This window comes from Elaeis guineensis, chromosome 12, assembly GCF_000442705.2.
Source record: "Elaeis guineensis isolate ETL-2024a chromosome 12, EG11, whole genome shotgun sequence".
Taxonomy (NCBI): Eukaryota; Viridiplantae; Streptophyta; class Magnoliopsida; order Arecales; family Arecaceae; genus Elaeis; species Elaeis guineensis.
In genome coordinates, this window is record NC_026004.2 from 81,004,355 (window position 1) to 81,024,307 (window position 19,953).

Sequence of the window (19,953 nt, forward strand, 5' to 3'; positions counted from 1 at the left end):
GATGTCTAGAAAAAATTTTAAACTACACGTACGAAATCGAAGCATTTTCTAACAACTCTGACTATCACCATAGACGACGTATATCTCTTGCTTCCCACCAAACTTCTTTAATAAGTTCTTTAGCCATAGCATTTCTTTATCGACCTTTGTTATGGTGATGTATTCAACCTCCATCGACGATAATGTGACACTTTTATGACTTTGATTGCCACAACACCGCTCCCTTGAGAATATCATCAGATAATCTGACGTGGATTTCTGTATGTCCACATCATCGATCATGTCCGTATCTGTGTAAGCCTGTAGCATAGGATCTCCACTATCATGGCATAAATATATCCTGGATATCTATTTAAGATATCTTATTTTCCACTTCATTGCTTTCCGGTGCTCCTTTCCAAAGTTTGAAAGAAACCGATTGACCATACCATCCACTTGAGCAATATTAGACCTGGTGTACACCATAGCATACATAAGACTCCCCACCACTTAGTCCTTCTCACTCTTTCTGCTTTGCTCTTTAATCAATGTAAAGTGTCCTACAAGCAGACACCACCGGCTTCACTCTACTCATGTTGAATCAATCCAGCACCTTCTCAACATAGGCCTCCTATGACAACCATAGACCTGGATCTCCTATCTCTAGCAATTCTTATCCTTAATATCATTTTGACCTATCCCAAGTCTTCCGTCATAAATGTTCGATCCAACTTTACCTTCAAATCATTGATTTTGGTAATGTGGCATCCCACAATCAGCATGTCATCAACATATAGCAAAAATTTGATAAAATTATTGTCAAAATATTTTTTCATGAACATGCAATGGTCAGAACTTACTTTCTTATATCCATTCTCCATTATGATGGAATCAAACTTCTTGTACTACTATCATGGTGCCTGCTTCAGTTCATAAAGATTTTTCTTCAAGCAACACACTATGTTCTCATTAACCTTTCATTTCAAACTCTTCTAGTTACTCTATATATTCTCCTCCTCCAAGTCGCCATGAAGGAATGCCATCTTCACATCAAATTGTTCCACCTCAACATCTAAACAGCCAGCGAGATCGAGGATAACTCGAGTAGACGTGAGCTTTACAACGATTGAGAAAATCTCTTCAAAATCGATACTTTTTCTCTGACCAAAATCTTTCACAACTAATCTCATCTTGTACCTTGGTTATAAACTATTCTCCTATGGCTTCAATCTGAACATCTATTTATTTTTGAGTGCTTGCTTTTTCTTAGGTATATTCACCAACTCATATGTATTATTTTCTATAAAGAATTCATCTCCTCTTTCATTGCCTTCATCCACTCCTCACTATGCTGGAGCTCTATGGCTTCAGAGTAGGACTCAAGCTCTTCCACATCTGTTAATAGCACATAATCCTATGGTGGATATCTTATGGATGGCGTCCACTCTCTTGTGAATCTCTGGACCTCTTATGCAGGTGGTTCAACATGCAACTCAATTTGAACACCATCCGCACTCTCCTCAGCCTCATGACTATCATATGTACCGTCATCTGTAGTTGCTCTCCTGTTATCAAGACTTCTCGAAGAGGTATCTGGGCATAAGTCTATAGGGCTGCTCGGGGTTGACTTCGGCTTCTTAGGCTTCTTAAAATCATCGATCGTCTGATCCTCCAAAAAAATAATGTCATAGTTGCACACGATCTTCCACTCCATAGAATCCCACAATCGATAGTTGAACTCTCCGTCCTCACTATAGCTCAGGAATATGCACTGCTTCACCTTGACATCTAGTTTGGATCTCTCATCTTTAGGAATATGCACGAATGTCCTGCATCCAAAGATTTTCAAATAATCATAAGAAATATCTTTCTCCAACAATATTCTCTATAGTGTATCACACTTAAGAGTATAAGAAAAAAAAAGATTAATGCTATGGATCACAGTCATCAATGCCTCCCTCCAGAATGCCTTCGATAGTTTAGCATAAGAGCGCATGCTCCCGATCCTCTCGCAAATCATCCTGTTCACCCTCTCAACAATCTCATTTTGTTGTGGCATCTTAGGCACTGTCTTCTCTAGTCTGATGCCATTTCATTGATAGTATTTTTTGAAAGAACCCCTGTATTCACCCCTGTTGTCCGTCCAAATATACTTCAGCTTTTGCCCAGTCTTTCTTTCAACAGAGATGTCAAATTACTTGAATATTATCGAGCACTTGATCCTTCATTTTTAAAATATATGTCCAAATTTTTTAGAAGTGATCATCAATAAAAGTCATGAAGTAAGAACATCCATAAAAAATTTATCACTCAGAGAACAAACATCACTGTGAATAAGATCTAATGCACCAATTTTTCTTTTAGAAAAAAATTCTAAAAAGAAACTTGGATTTGCTTACCCATCAGCAACTTTCATATATCTTCAATCCAAAACTATGAATAGGAAGAGCATTCTTCTTAGTCAAAATTGACATTCCTTTTTGGCTTATATGTCCCAGTCGTCAATGCCATAATTCTAAGGTAGAAGATTCTTCCACTACATTCACCTCCCCTTTACCGAGCTTGGCTTGTATGAAGTAGAGAAAGCCTTGCTTGATACTTTTGGCTACTACTAGCGATTTTTTGGTTAGCTTCTATTTGCTGTCTCCAAATATATTGTAGTAGTCCTCCTCATCTAATACCCCTATCGATAACAAGTTCAGATGAATATCTAGTACATGTCGAATATTTTTCAAAAATAGCCTGTACCCCAAGCTCGTGATCAGCATAATATCTCCAATATCAAGGATTTTTAATTCTCCATCATTCTCCATCTTTATTGTCCCAAAGTTACTGAAATGACAAGATGAGAATAATTTTCACCTCACTGTAACATGATACGAAGTGGCCAAATCGATCACCCAGATAGAGTCTCAACCAATAGTACTTGCAAGATCATCATTTGTTGTGCCACAAGCAACGATCATCTCTCCATCCGTAGCTACTGCTATCATCTTATTGTTCGAGCTGGAGTCATCACTTGATTATTTTTTGACTTCTCCTTTTTTAGTAATCGGTAGTCTTTCTTAAAGTGATCCTTTTTGCCGTAGTTGTAATATCTATCACTTCGAGACTTGGATCTCTTCCGTAATTTAGTGGGGCCATCATTCAAGTTAGATTGGGAGTCCTTGTGCTTGTTTCTTCCCTTTCTTTCTATGATGAGAGCCTCATGGTGGCTCGAGACACCTTGCTCCTTTCTCCTAGCCTCCTCATTAAGCATATAGTCTTTCACCATTGCCAAGGCTATCGAACTATCTGGTGAAGAATTGCTTAGAGACACCACCAAAGTCTCCTAACTATCGAGTAAGAAACTTAACAATAGTAAAGCCTAGAGCTCCTCATCTAACAGCATCTTCATCACAGTAAGCTGGTTCACCACGTTCTAAAAGTTGCTTAGATGCTCCACCATATAAGCTCCCTCCTTATATTTCATATTTATCAGTTTGTGAATTAGGAACACCTTGTTCTATACCATCTCTCTTGTATAGACTTTTTAGTTTCAACCAAAGGCCATGAGCATTAACCTCCATTGAAATATGGTGGAAGATGCTATCATCAATCCACTGTTGGATAATCCCAACGATTTTATGATTCAATTTCTCCCATTCTTTATTTGACATCTTATCAAACTGAATAATAACATCCTCGATTGGATCATGAAAATCTTAGCAGTAAAGGAGGTCTTCCATGTAAGGATTCCAGATTGAGTAGTTAGTTAATGTCAGCTTGATCGTAGTGCCCGACGAAGATTGGTTCTCCATCTATTAGCATCTTAATTTCTTTTTGAATACTTTAGATTTTGTAAAATTTGGCTCTGATACCACTTATTGGGATTTGAGTACTAAAAGATAATAGAAAAAGCAAAAGCAAAAATCACGCCAACGATAATACCAAAGGCACAAAGAATCATAGCAATCGCAAGAGCACTAGAATTTTTTATGGCTCGATCAAAGTCTATGTCTGCACAGGGATGAAAATAAAAAGAAACTTTTACTATAATAATAGTTTAGAGTATAAAAACTTCTCTGACACTACGCCGACAATACTACTTCTAATACAAGAAAGAAGAAATTCAAGATTAAACAAACCTCCAGAAGAATCCTTTTGATGGAATATGAAAGAATAATATTCTACAAGTCAATCGCATGAGTAATGCAATAAGATATTGTTCTATATTTTATCTTCCAAATTCATATATTTGATATTAATTATTAATAAAATTAGATATTTTATTTCATTATATGCTGCATTTTAATACTTGTTTAAAATTATAATGAACTCCATAGGTTAGGACAATAATTTTAAGGTCATGATGAGATCATACCAGTGAGATTTAAATCTTTGATAACCTTAATCTAAAATATTCTCAATAGTAGGATCATTAAGTCAAAAATCAATGATACTGATAAAACTGGTACATCCTATATATTCTCGACAGAGAGGGTGGTTGATGTCATAATCACTTGTGTGGAGACACTAATACGAAGATGTGGTGCTCATTAGAGAATAAGTTCATTGAATTTACTGATCGAGAGAATATATGATGCAAGTGATCCTTTGACCTAAGATCACCATGGTGCCTTGTATATATGAATCTATGTTTTGGTTCATTCTTTAGCTTCATTTTTTGAGCCTTGTGTGGGGTGCTCCGGACATGGTGCAGTATGTATGGAGGTTGTGAGTGGTCAACAAAAAATCAATCACTCCTTGTAAAAGGAGCGAATATCTTATGTGATCTTATAGGTTGATCCAAAAAATCTTTGACCAAAGCAGAATGATAATTAGAAAGAGTTTTTAATATATCATTAACTGAATCAATATCTTCTGATCGAGATACATATAAATAAGTATTTGAATTTGACATGATTTTATATCCATAACTAATCTGAAATATTGTATGATTGAAGAATTGAATTGTACAATTTTTTACCATTGAAAAAATTTTTGATATTTTTTTTCAAATTTAATATCTTTTTGATAGTCATGACATGTTGCTAGACATCAATCTTGACTTGTGGGCTCACAAAAATTAAAAAATTTTATTTGAAAGTTAATTAGAAAGTATTCTGATTAATTGATGTATTTGGACTGACCTAATCTAATTGGATTGATTTAGGTCATGAGCTTGAGCCCACTGCTGGCTAGATGATCGCTGTCGTAGGCAGTCAAGAATAAAAATCAACTCAAACTATATAGATAGGGTGAGTAGGGATCATTTCTATGGAGATCTAGGATGATTATCTTTTTTTTAAGAAAAAATAAAAAGAGAATTGATTGTAGAAAATTAAAAGAAATAGAATAGCAAGAATTAAATTAAAAGTATGAATTAATTTATGAAAAAAAATAAGTCAGAGAAATAACTCAGAATTTTGAATCCACCATGCAAATTAGATTTATTTTCTTCTTTTTTTTATGTTGCAACATTAATTCTTGTGATTAAGGTATTAGTATAGCTTATCTCTAAGAGATACGGACTGTATCAGTAGATTACACTCGTCCTGTTGAAGTATAAACTATCTAAATTCAATTACAAAATATAAGATTCAATCTAACATACTACGATCTATCTCTCCAAAGCACGTATCGTATCTAGGGATCACGATACGTCAATAGAGGGTATAAGCCGTGTAGGCTGGATCAATACCTCAAAAAAAAAAAAAGATATGAAATAAAAGTATAATTTTATTACATAAAAATTTAATATAAAAAAAAACCGTTTACAGCTTTATCATATTTCTGGATTGAAGAGATTTAGCCACGCATCAAGCTCTCTAGCTCCATAATCTCTCAATAATTGATCCCTAAAGCTCTTTAATTTTTTTTTTATTTTTTTTTTTTTTTTCTAATTTTTTTCTTTTTTTTTGCTGCCATCTGCTGCCTCTGTTTTCTCTGCTCCTGCTGCCTCCTTTTATAGAGCAAGCTTCTTCGAATTATAAGCATCTATGGACTTTCAATTCCCACTATCTTTTATTTTGATTGGGATTTTAAAACTTTATCCGCATCCCAGCATCTTGTTTCACGCGAGATCCTAGCGTCCACATGTGTTTTGAATTCCTTATGGGCCACAGACCATTTAAACCACCAAAGACCACTTTACTATTTTGATTTGAATCCCATGGAAGCCGGCTGCCTCTGGTCTCATTCACCCTTCCAGTGCTTCACATGGGTCCCATTAATTTGAATTCCTATGAGCCACATCCAAGCTTTTGAATCCAAGCCTTCCTTATTTTTTAAATCAATTAAAACTTTGCTTTAAATGCCTTGTAGACCCTCCTATTTGCGTGCTACGTGAGAACATTGTTAAGCTCCTCTTGGCCCACTTAAGAACTTCTATGGGCTACATGCTTTTGGCTAGCTTTAAAATGGTTTTGGGCCTAACTTTGGATCACCATTCGAAGTCCATTTTGAATTCAATTTATTTTTATTTTTTTTTTTAACCTACAAATCGAGCTCTTTTATTGGTGATCATTTTTCCTATAAAACAAAAACAAAAAGCATCAATCTTAAGAATAAAAGTTAATTAATATATATTTTGATACTTTTATGGGATATTTAATGTACTTTCACTAGATATGAAATCCAATGGGTCACACACTTTGAAATTTGATCTTAGTCTAATCTAACTAGGATTTATTATAAATCTTATGGGTTAAATTTACATGCTAGCACATGAATTAACTCAAGTTTTCAATTGGATTTAGTTCTAAGGTGTTTGAGCTAACCCTATCCTGATACCTTAAACCTAATTAGATTAGATTTGAACCTATGGTTTTCTTGATGCCTTATGCTTATTACATGAAAGAGTTTCATGTGACTTAAATTCCTCCATGCCACCACATCTTCATCCATGCCAAATTAATATGGAACGCCCCATTTAATTGTGCATTTAAGAAGGAATAGTCCTTCTTAAACACTCCTCTTAATTTCCCACACTTTCCTTTGTTCTACACACCATCAAATGGCTTTTGGAAATATGCGGGCGCAGAAGTAGAGGTGTCCTATATGAAGGCTCTTCCACATTATAAGTTATCACATGGTGAATTAAATCATTGTGTGAGAAAATCATGCGCCAAGAGTTGGCACCCCTTGGGAGTTTTAGGCACTCCTTATCCTATAAATAAGGGGCACCCCATATGGATAAATACAAGGGAATTCAAGTTTAGGCATGAGATTGAGAGGAGAAAAAGAACAAAAATCTGAAAAAAGATAAGAAAAAAAAAGAGAGAAAAATAGAAAGAAAAGACGAGAGAAAATGAAAGGCAAGGGTTGCTAATCCTAGGGTTCAATTTTTCAATAGTTGGATTTCTGAATCAATTTGGGGTGGTGAGATTTTTTGAGAAAAAGTTTCTGATGTGGCCCTAGTAGAAGATTGAAGGCATTCAGATGATGGTGCAATCCGTTTTTGAAAAAGAAAAGTGAGTAGTATACTTTGAAGAAAGCTGCAACACTACATCAAATTGGAAAGGACCTTGATCAAACCCATATGGATCACCGTTGCAGGATATCTACTTTGGTATCTTGTGAAGGTTATTTTTTTTATCAGATCATCATCTTCAAAAGGTATAATTTTCTACCTAATATGCATGCTTGATTTGTTTGATTAAAATCTATAAAGTGTTCATAAGGTTTGTGTTCTGATTGTATTGTTTTAAGTATTAAAACTTACTTTAAAAGATAAAAAAATTTGAAAATTATCTTCTACTGTGCAACTAAAATCCAACAGAATAACCCTAATATGAGATTGAGCGATCTCCGCCAATCGATCTTCTTTTCTTGAATGAAGCCTTTCAAGCCTTCTTCTTCTCTCTCTCTCCCTATCTTCTTTTGTGGCCCACGGCCTCCTCTTCTTTTTATGTTTTGTTTTCTCATGTCACATCCATAAACTCCCTTTTATAGATAAAAAATTAGAGTCCATTTTGGACTCCTTTTCCATGCATGCTTCCCACGCCATTGGTTCTGTGCACACGACTTTTTCCATGCTACAAAAGTTTTTCATGTCTCACGTAGTTTCCATGCGCCATAAAATTTTGCATACTTCTCCAAGACTTTTTATGCTCGACCCTTTTTGGTTTTCATTTAAATCAGTGGGTCCCATATGACGAGGGATCACACCAACATCATATGCTCTCCTCACCATACCAAATGGTATCCCCAACTATAAGACAAAACATTCATCAATTGCTAACAGGGTTGAGATCAGCATTCACTATAGAAATTTTGTTTTTTTGCTAACAGACGAAAAGCATCACCAAAGGCATCAAAACCATTGGCATAGACCCTGGGGTGTTTTACCGACAGACACAAAAAGCATCAAAAAAATATCCCTATCAGCAAAGGGTTTTGCTGATGCTTTTTTTTTCATCACCCTTTATCGATACTTTTTTACTCATCGATAAATCATCGACATAACTCTCAAAAAATTGATGATCCCTATTGAGTGTCAGCATAACTCTAAAGCCTTTAGTCATGTCTGACTAAACCATCAGCAAAAGGCTTATTTTAGTGATACCTGAGCAGTCTATTATGAAAAATCTGAATAATATGCTAGCAATTTTATTGTAAATGCACAGGGTTTCATGCATACATTTCAAAAATTTTTAATAAAAAAATATTAGATTAAATTATTTAATCTACAAATGCATGTATAAGATCTGACCTTAAAACTACTATAAATAGATCGATGACATGAATTTATATACATAAAAATCTGAATCTAAAATGACAAGCATATGAACCAAAAACAGCATTTAGTAATAGATCTAATCTACCACTTCTAGAATTCCGAATCCAATACCTAAGTGTGGGTAGTTGAACTCCATGATCAAAAATGTAGATCTGAAATCCTCTCTGGTCGCTCACAGCCGCACAAGCATCCGACCTCTACGGATGGTTCACACGAAGCTCCTCGGACCTATCAGCTCTCTGCGGGAGTGCTAGCTTGTGCAGTCAGTTTCTGATGGTAGATTGACTTGATCTCCTTCTTCGATTACCTCGAACCTTTTTAATGTTGAAGATGGATCAGAGGAAGATGTTGGATGGTGGAGAAAAAATAGATGAAGACTCTCTTCTCTTTGATTTTTTTCTTACCCAAAAATCTGAAACAGTTCTAGGTCTCTCACCCGAGAGGAGAATGGTCTCTTCTTTTGTTCATGCCAAGGAAGAAAGAAAACCACCCAAACCTTACACCCCAAAGAAAAATTTTGGCCCCTCTTTCTCTCTAGTATCACACAATGAAAAGTTCTCTCTTGTTGGCACACAAAATTATAGTCATTTTATGGTTGTCGCACAAACCAGGTAAGACAGGATAAGAGCCAGAGTTTGTTGCAATTCAAACCATTTTAAATTTCAATTTATCTTCAACTTTTTCTCACTCTTATCTAACTTAAAGAGAGACTTATAAGAGAAAATTAGGTATAAAAAACCATCAGAAAGACTTCCTTTTCTCACACACAATAGGCCCCTTCAAAAATAACCAACGTGTGGAAGGATATGGATAAGGTTTTAGGTTGAAATTCAAATCATTTTGAATTCAAATCAAAATCAATCAATTCCTATCCTTAATGGATAAAAGAAGGGTTATCTTCTAATTTTATCATACAAAACTAATTTTGTACGGTGAGAAAAGACGTAAGATAATTTGGGTGGTGCAAGGGAGAGAGTCCCATTCATTTAGGACTCTAGGGTTTAACCAATTGAATTTTTTTCAAACCCAATCCAATTAGATCCAATTAAAATATGATGAACCTAATCTAATTAGGCTCCTATAATCTTTATTAAATTTAATCAATCAATAAATTAATTGAGCCATAGACCTGATCAAATTAGGATCATTTCTCTTTTACCGATTAGGTCATCTCATAACCTAATCAGACTTGACATGATTGAATCCAATTCAATCAAACTTGATACAGACTTTAATGCTCAATCAAATTAAGCTAATTAGTGATCTATTCACTAATTAATCTTCTATTAATGATAGTGATCCAGACTCTTCTCTAGAGTCTTCGTCTAGTGGGACTCTCCAGCAGAGTCCCAGTCTAGTGGGACTCTTCACCAGAGTCTCCATTCATTGGGACTCTTCAGATTAGCCATGTGATTGGAGAGAAACTTTTAATATAAATCATCATCCACATTTTATGTGAATGACATTAGATCTTTAATTCATAATTCTAGATCTAATAGGTTCAACTTAATTCTTAATTAAGTTTGAGATTGTGGGTAGGGGTTCAATATTTAAAATAATTTTAAATTTTATAAAATATTTTTATAATTAATTTTATGTATAATCATTTTGATCTGAAACTTGAATCAGCTCACCTCTGGATTGAGCCTACTCATCATAATGGATCGATTAAGTTTCGAGACTTAGTTGACTCATTGATGATGAACTATTAATCATAATTTTTAATCTTAATAATGAGTCAGCTCAATAAAAATTGAGCTGAGGAATCAGGATCCTGAGTCTATCCAAATAATACTAAGTCGACTCAACAAGCGAACTACAATAATTACATTAATTTCAGATCAAAATAATTCTATATAAACAGCGATAAAATCAATCATAAATTATTTTAGAACTATTCTAAATATATTCATGATTCTAGATTTTATTTGCAAAGATTAGATGTAACTACTTTTCATATAATGTATCATATACACAATCTTAAATTTTGAGAAAAGTAAATTTTTTTTTGTATTCATCTTCATGGGATATAGTCACAATGACATCCCTACACATCATAAGAAGATCCAATTGAATAGAAAAAAGAGAGATCTAATCTCTATTATCTCCTATAACCGGATGGCCTGGTGACAAATCCGATATGATTACTTCGCTACTCAAATCATCTAATCTAAATATTTAGATCTAATCTAAATTATTTAAGATCTGATTATTATATTTTAATTATATCAAAATTAAATAATAATTATCATAAATAAATTTTATATACTTTAAATTAAAATCAAATTTTATAAAGATCAGTACAAACTAGGACAACCTTTACACTGTAAAGGATAAACCTTACAACAAGACAACCTTATATTAATTTGTGCAATCAAATCTATAATTAATTTTAAATTTAAATATCATATATCAGATCTAATTTAAATTAAATTATAGATCTATATACATATAATATCATGTCATATCGAACCATGGCTCTGATACCACTGTTGTGAATGCATAGGGGTTTCATTCATGCATTTCAAAAATTTTCAGCAAAAAAATATTAGATTAAACTATTTAATCTATAAATATATGTATAAGATTTAATCTTAAAACTCCTATAAATAGATCGATGATATGAATTTATATGCATAAAAATTTGAATAAAAAATGACAAGCATGTGAACCAAAAATAGCATTTAGTAATAGATTTAATCTACCACTTCTAGATTCCAAACCCAAAACTTGAGCGTGGATAGTCAAACTTCATAATCAAGAATATAGATATAGAAGTTTTCTCTGTTGTTTGTAGTCGCATAAGCGTCCGACCTCTATGGATGGTCCACACGAAGTCCCTCGGACCGATCAACCCTCTGCGAGAGTGCTAGCTTGCGCAGTCAGCTTCTAATGGTAGATCTGATTTGATCTCCTTCTTCGATTATCTTAAATCTTTTTAATATTGAAGATGGATTAGAGGAGGATGTTGGATGATGGAGAAAAATCAGATGAAGATTCTCTTCTCTTGGGTTTTTTTCTCACCCAAAAATTTTGAATAGTTCTAGGTCTTTCACCCAAGAGGAGAATGGTCTCCTCTTTTGTTCATGCCAAGAAAGAAAGAAAACCACCCAAACCTCATGCCCCAAAGAAGGATTTTGGCCCCTCTTTCTTTTTGGTATCACACGATGAAAATTTTCTCTTGTTGGCGCATAAAATTATGGCTTTTTTATGGTTGTTTCACAAACCAGGCAAGACAAGATAAGAGCTGGAGTTTATTACAACTCAAATAATTTTAAATTTTAATTTAACTCTAACCTTTTCTTACTCTTATCTGAATTAAAGAAGGACTCACTAAGAAAATTGGGCATGAAAAATCATCATAAAGACTTTCTTTTCTCATACACAATAGGCCCTTTCAAAAATAGCCAACATGTGGAAGGATATGGATAAGATTTTAGGATGAAATTTAAATCATTTTGAATTCAAATCAAAATCAATCAATTCCTATCTTTAATGGGCAACAAAAGAAGGATTATCATTTGATTTTTTATGTACAAACTAATTTTGTGCGGTGAGAAAAGGCATGAGATAATTTAGGTGGCGCAAGGGAGAGAGTCCCATTTATTTGGGACTCTAGGGTTTAACCAATTAAATTTCTTTCAAATCCAATCCAATTAGATTCAATTAAAATATGATGAATTTAATCTAATTAAGCTCTTATAATCTCAATTAAATCTAATTAAATCAATAAATTAATTGAGCCATAGATCCGATCAAATCAGGATCATTTCTTCCTTACCGATTAGGTCATCTCAAAACCTAATCAGACTTGATCTGATTGAATCTAATTCAATCAAACTTGATCCAGACTTTAATGCTCAATTAAATTAAGCTAATTAGGGATTAATCATTAATTAATCTTTATTAATGATAGAGTCCAAGTCTAGTAGGACTCTTCCCTAGAGTCCCCGTCCAGTGGGATTTCCAGCAGAGTCCCAGTCCAGTGAAACTTTTCACCAGAGTCTTCATTCACTGGGACTTCTTAGATTAGCCATATGATCGAAGAGAAATTTTTAATATGTGTGACCCGATAGGTTCGAACCTAAGCCAGTAGCATAGAATCCGAATTCTGTACCAATCGAAGTAACCACCTAGCAATGGTACCCTACGTCGCATAGGCTGAATGCATGCAAAGCAATACTCAAGAATCTATTTGGATATAGTTACCGTATAATTCATCCCTTTGACCTTTGATGCTGGTTGACTTAGAGTTTAAATTATCAACTCTTAATAGTACATCCATTATGTGTCTTAACCTGATAAATCCTGTGACTCCTCACATGGATTGCCCTGGCCAAGATCTTACTAAATTTAAACACAAAATATTCTCTCCAATCTCTTGGAGTGGTCAATTTTATCTTGACTCACACACCGACTTCACAAGTACTTGACTGTATCCAAAAATCTTTCAATCTTGAATTAGACATTCAGGTAGTCCGACATCAAAGCACAGTGAGTTACTTACAAGTCATCATGGTGATCTCAGATCGGAGGAATGCTTATACCTATATCCTTTTAGAGTGACTCTTGATGGTAGAGTACTCCAGAGTTGGTCACATTCAGTGAAATATACTCCTACATTTTATCTGCATACCATACCAGAATCTCCATGCTCCTTGGTTAAGAGGACAACTAACCTATATGGCACACAATGATCTACACTTGATATATCTATTATCCTATTAATAGCATATCATTTGGTCATGAACTCATTCAAAGACTAAACAATAATTTTTTTTTAATCGATTTAAAATAGTCCTAAAGACTTTCATCATAACACAAAAGTTCGATATAGAAAATGTACAAGCTTATGATAAAAATTATCAAATAAATATTTTATTAATTAATTTATATATAATTATATCAAATAGCATAACCGTCAACAGGCTGATGATTGACTTTAGGATAATTTTTCCAACAGATTTGTGTGTCAGCATATTTTTTTTAATCTAAATGATTTGCTAACAGTTTGAGTGTCAGAATCTTTTTTTAAATAATATGATGAGTTTTTATTTTGTCTAAAAAGTTAACATCATCAGCTTACAAAAATATATATATATTACTAAAAATGGCTTCAACTGCCAATTTAAGCTTTAATATATAAAAGTCAGTCTTCATATAATCCAGGAAATCCAATACTAACAATACAATATTGAAAATCAATCTAACACCAATAGTACAATACTAAAATGTAATCCAACACCCACTAATAATACATTACTAAAGTATAATCCAACACCAACAACATAGCATCAGTAGTCTCATTTAAGTTTCGAATACATAATATGAAGTGGTCTTTCAATAAGGCAAACCAAACTCCAAGTTGCCGAACTTCCAATACAACAAGCCAACTTCAAGGAGCAGCTGCAAAAGATCTTAAGAACAAAAGTATACTAAATTTAAACACAAAGCATTTTCTCCAATTTCTTGGAGTAGTCAATTTCATCTTGACTCACGCACCGACTTCATAAGTACTTGACTGTGCCTAGAAACCTTCCGATTCTGATTAGAATTCAGGTAGTCCAGCATCAAAGCACAGTGAGTTATTTGCAAGTCACTGTGGTGATCTCAGATCGGAGGAATACTTATACTTATATCCTTTGGAGTGACTCTTGACAGTAGAGTACTCCAGAATCGATCACATTCAGTGAAATATACTCCTACATTTCACCTACATGCCATACCAGAATCTCCATGCTCCTTGGTTAAGATGACAACCAACCTATATGACACACAATGACGTACACTTGATATATCTATTATCCTAATAATACCATATGATTTGGTCATGAACTCATTCAAAGACTAAACAATAATTTTTTTTTATCGATTTAAAATAGTCCTAAAGACTTTCATCATAACACAGAAATTCGATATAGAAGATGTATAAGCTTATGATAAAAATTATTAAATAAATATTTTATTAATTAATTCATATATAATTATATCAAAAAGCACAACCGTCAACAGGCTGATGATTGACTTTGAGATATATTTTCCAATAGATTTGTATGTCAGCATGTTTTTTTTTTTATCTAAATGATTTGCTGACAATTTGAGTGTCAGAATCTTTTTTTAAATAATATTGTGAGTTTTTATTTTGTCTAAAAGGTTAACATCATCAGCTTACAAAAACATATATATTACTAAAAATGGCTTCAACTGCTAATTTAAGCTTTAATATATAAAAGTCAGTCTTCATATAATGCAGGAAATTCAATACTAACAATACAATATTGAAAATCAATCTAACACTAATAGTACAATACTAAAATGTAATCCAACACCCACCAATAATACATTACTAAAGTATAATCCAACACCAACAACATAGCATCAGTAGTCTCATTTAAGTTTCAATACATAATATGAAGTGGTCTTTCAATAAGGCAAACCAAACTCCAAGTTGTCGAACTTCCAATACAACAAGCCAACTTCAAGGAGCAGCTGCAAAAGATCTTAAGATCAAAAGTATAAACAAAATAAGATACTTAAGTTACAAAATATAAATTTATCTCACAGCAAGATGCATAGAGATTTATTCATGTCATTTTGAAAATTATTATTTTTCAAGTCATAATGCGTATTACCACTTTGATCGTGATGTGAATGACCATCTCCATTTTCAGAAGAGCTTGTCTGGGAGCACTACTAGCATCAGATGCCTACACAAGTTAAGCAACTAAATTAAATCATGACAACACAATAACAAGTGTAAAATAAAATTACATATGTAATTAGAATAGATAAGACAAATAAGAGGGTGTGAAAACTCAAACTAAGCATTATTCAATCTACGTGCTCTTGCTCTACAAGTAGTCCAAATAGTACTTATTGCATGCTTTGAGAACATAGCAAATTATAAAATACTAGCATTATTTAGTAAATAAACAATATCCAGCTAAAGCCACTTATTTCCTCTAGTTTGCCCTCAAAGTCAGCCCAAAACTCCAAACAAATTCAGCCATGAATTAAACCATACCTTTCAAAAATAATAGTACACCAAATTCCTAATTTTCTTACATCCTACAAGCCTTATGATCTCATTTCAATTCTTGGACAGTAGTTCCTTCATTACCATTATATATATAAGATTTCATAAAAAAGATATAGACAAGTTTGTAATATAAATCATATGTCATCTCTTATATAAATTTACATGAATGGAACTAAATTGTAACTCATTATGGATATGTCATTGTGCTACCTCTATCAACTCTGCCATTTGTGGGTTTACTTGTGCTTGAGACTAAAAAATAGCAATCAAGCTTGCAACAAGCCCCTTCAATCCACTTACTTTACTCCCTAAGTGTTGAACCATATTTCTTAAACGAGTTGACTTTCTCTCTTACTCAGTTGATATGGATGAAGTAGCTTTTGAACAAGAGGGAGCTTTCCCAACACAATGAATTCTCCCTCTCTTTTTAGCCCTTTGATATGGGAGTACACATCATCGTTCCAATACCTTTGTCCTTCGGTACTTTCTGAACCTCCCACTTCTTGCATTCCTTCTTTCATTAGCTCCTGAAAATATTGTGAGTTAGAAATTTTAGTCAGTATAGTGAAACAATAAATATATGAAGTATTAATCTACTCTCCATACACAAATTTTTGCCATCTTGTCATTCACATGTTGCTATCTTTTCTCGTACGAGTTTCTATATAAAACTTTATACAAGAAGGTCGCACACCATTATTTTTCTTGGTCTATAAATGGCAAAATAATATTTGAAAAAAATAGCATTTTTGTTCGTGAAAAAATGATACTACACAAATAATATGATGAAATTACGACAACCAGTTGAATAGAATTTGAAGATGCCTTCTCATCAATAACTCTTGCAAAGCTCTTGTTTCCAGTGCAATGGGGGTAATCACATTTAGCTTTATTCTTTTTGTTGGTCTCACTGAGATGCTATCACCCAAATATTTTGAAACATATTATTTTTTTCTTATTTTTTCGAAAAAAGTAAAAAAAATAGCATTGACACATTAGAGAATAGGCTATACCATAGATTTTTCTGTTAACCACATGTCAATTCTTCTCCTCCATTGATTTTCATTACAATATTCAGGAACAGCTGCTTTCATCTTCTCAACAAATAAGTCAACATTAAAATGGTTAGACTTTAGATCATTCTTCCAATGCCTCCACATAGCCCCTATTTTTTCCAATAGAGACTTTCTTATGGCATCCATGTACTTAGATAAAAATATAAATATATCCTACACCTAGAAACTGACTTTTAGAAAAAGTGTATATATATCTAAATAAAATGTATTTAAGATAAAATATTCACTATACCTCTAGTTCAGCTATCATCTTTTCCTTGAAGCCTGATGGCACATCATGCCAAGAGTCATAATCGATTGGAGCATTATCAAATTGTCTTACCATTGACTGTATATAATTTGACAAATTAGTAGCTTCCACCCGGATTGATTGTCCAAGTTCACTTAGGTTGGCAACAACATGCTCTCCCTCTTTTAGATCACGTAACTCAAACATACGTATGTATCCTCTCCTTCTAGGCCAGCTAGTCGAACCTACAAATATGTATACACAATTAAAAAAATACATAAAATGTAAGAAAATGATCCCTCAAAATTAATAATTATCATATGCACCATCCTTTATTTGGTTATTAGTGATCTATTTATGCAATTCATTCGAAGAAGATTATATATGTATACCTAGTTGACTTTCATTGGTAGCTAAGGGAGGTAGCTCTTAGGCAACTGATTCAGTTTTCTCATAATTTTGGGCTTCAAGTGACTGCTCCTATTGATTATGAGATGGAGGCTCACCTTGATTCTGACTTTAAGAGTTTTCTGTACCACTAATATTGACAATTGTCTGCTTGTGTTTTGCCATTATTAATGTAATTTGAAAGAAAAAAATAGAATTCATATATCTGAATGTTAGGTGACCAAAAAAACTTGCAAGTATCTCCCCAACCATCTAAAGATTATACGCTATTTTATTTTTCAAATCTTAAAAGGCTAACAAGGCACATAGCAATTACATGAAGCAAAAAAAAGAAAATAAATAAAGCACCAAGGACACCATTACACTGTCATTACTGAAATTACATTCAATAGTATTATGCATTAAAACAAAAAACTACATTGATAAAATAAAATTGAAAATAAGAAACTACAAGCTCGTGGGTGTTCCCTCTTGATCAAAACATATCCTCAAACTCTAAATCTTCATCGTGTTGGTGCACTTCTTGAACAACCACTTCTTTAAATGGCTCTTCACCTCGAATCAAATCTGAAGGTTGAAGCTGATCCTCATACATTTGTTGTGGCACATGATCACTAACAATAGAGTTCACATCTCCCAAATCATAATTGTCTCTAACTTTAACCGACTTAACAATAACCACATCTTTATGTCTAGGAGTATTAATATAGAACATCTTTGCTTGAGATGCAAATACGAAAGGATCGTCAAGCACACCTTCACCATATGTGCTAAGTAAGAAAAATTCACAAGTACAATAAAATTTATCTTTCTTGCATCCTTTATTGATATCAACCCAATCGCACTTGAATAAATCAATCTTGATTTTGCAATGATAATTTAATTGAATAATGTCCTTTAATATACCATAATACTCTATTTTTTCTTTCAACAGGTTACCTATCTCTAGTCCTAGTGTAACCCATTGATTCAACTATCACCACAACCCCACTATTTTGAGTTCTCAACTTCCTCTCAAGTGCTTTTGTGTGGAATCTAAAGCCATTCATAAGGTAACCGGTATATCATCGTGCAACATCAAGTGGCTTTCGAGCAAGGCACCTAATTTGTTTAGTAATATAGACATCACCTTGTTGATCCATGCATGCAACCTAAATTAACATGGATTTCAAATAGTATATTACAAGATAGAACATTATGAGGTAAATATATGGTGTTTATATATTCAAATTATAAATTATAAAGGAGCATATAAAACACTCATTTATGAAACCACTCAAAAATTCCTGACTATGAATCCTTTCAATCTCATTAGAAGTTAAATGACATGGATGACATGAAGCTTTGATATGCATCGAAACATATTCACATGGTTATTAATGAGATGAGTGATAGTTTGGTAGACTTGCCAACTTAATAACTAACTTAATAACAAAATCTCCTTACTCTCGAAATACGGTAATTGCATCGTAGTTAAATAGGATATATCTGTGCGCTTGCATCAACTCTTTCTCATCAAGATGGACCCTTGGCACTCGACTTCACCTTTCTGGCCTCCATGACTTTTGCTACTTCCTTTCTAAAGATTTTTCTGGCCTAAACATTCTTGAATCGACATCAAGTTGGTCTTCACCATCATCGCCTACAAGTTGATCTTCACCATCATCTCCTACAAGTAGATCTTCGCTATTATCATTCCTTCATGGCCAATTGAACCTTATTTGAATCCCACTTAAGTGTCGTAAGCAGAATGTACATTATACATTCATTTGCAAGATATGCTTCTGCTATTGAGCCCTCTGGAGGAGCTCTATTGCACACATATATCTTAAGGTAACCAAGAAGCCTAAATAAAAAATTGAAAGAAATGATAACGTAAATTAATCATCAAAAAATATATAACACATAATGAACCAAATTTTAACTATAACACATCCAAAATTATACCTCTCAATAGGATACATTCATCTATGATGAACTGGATCAGTCATCTTAGCCTCGCTCGCTAGATGAACCACTAAGTGAACCATAACTGTGAAAAAAGATGGTGGAAAAATCTTCCTATTTGACAAAAGGTAAGAGCAGCTCAAGATTGAAGCCGCTCAAGATTATCCACATCCAAAACCTTGCTATAAAGTTCTATGAAAAAATTGCATAGATCAATAACAGCTAAAGAAACATGGTCAGGAAAAGACCCAGGGGTAGCAATTGGAAGGATTTCTTCAATCAGGACATGACAGTCATACGACTTAAGGTGAGCAAGCTTGTGTTGTCTCAACTACACACACCTCTAAATGTTGGATGAACACTCTTCTGGAAATTTCAATTCCTTAATCACATTGCAAAAATCATCCTTTTCTTTTGCATTCATTTGAGGCATAAACTTCAAATAAGTATTGTTGGGTATAAAATACCCCCCGGCTGAAGTCTGTAAAAGACCGACCCTTCCAGGACTCTTTCGGCTTCCGACCTTGTGTGTGGCATCACTCCAAACCCCCAT

General features: G+C 33.5%; 1 protein-coding gene across 9 annotated transcripts; it reads right to left on the reverse strand.

Moving 5' to 3' along the window:
• Window positions 1–14,884: 14,884 nt before the first annotated feature.
• On the reverse strand, window positions 14,885–17,661 carry LOC105033335 (uncharacterized). Of its 9 annotated transcripts, none has more exons than XR_012135676.1 (5): window positions 17,049–17,656; window positions 16,754–16,834; window positions 16,096–16,267; window positions 15,334–15,408; window positions 14,885–15,201 (listed from the first exon to the last, which is right to left on the reverse strand). XR_012135676.1 is itself a non-coding variant. In XM_073246274.1 (5 exons), the coding sequence occupies exons 1-4, from the start codon at window positions 17,322–17,324 to the stop codon at window positions 15,369–15,371; spliced, it is 456 nt and encodes a 151-aa protein (XP_073102375.1). In that variant the 5' UTR covers window positions 17,325–17,661; the 3' UTR covers window positions 14,885–15,190; window positions 15,334–15,368. The 9 variants fall into 9 exon arrangements, 3 of the variants coding, with proteins under 3 accessions (XP_073102375.1, XP_073102374.1, XP_073102376.1); XR_012135677.1 differs by having other exon boundaries at window positions 14,885–15,190; window positions 17,049–17,655; XM_073246274.1 differs by having other exon boundaries at window positions 14,885–15,190; window positions 16,209–16,267; window positions 17,049–17,661.
• Between the last annotated feature and the right edge of the window lie 2,292 nt (window positions 17,662–19,953).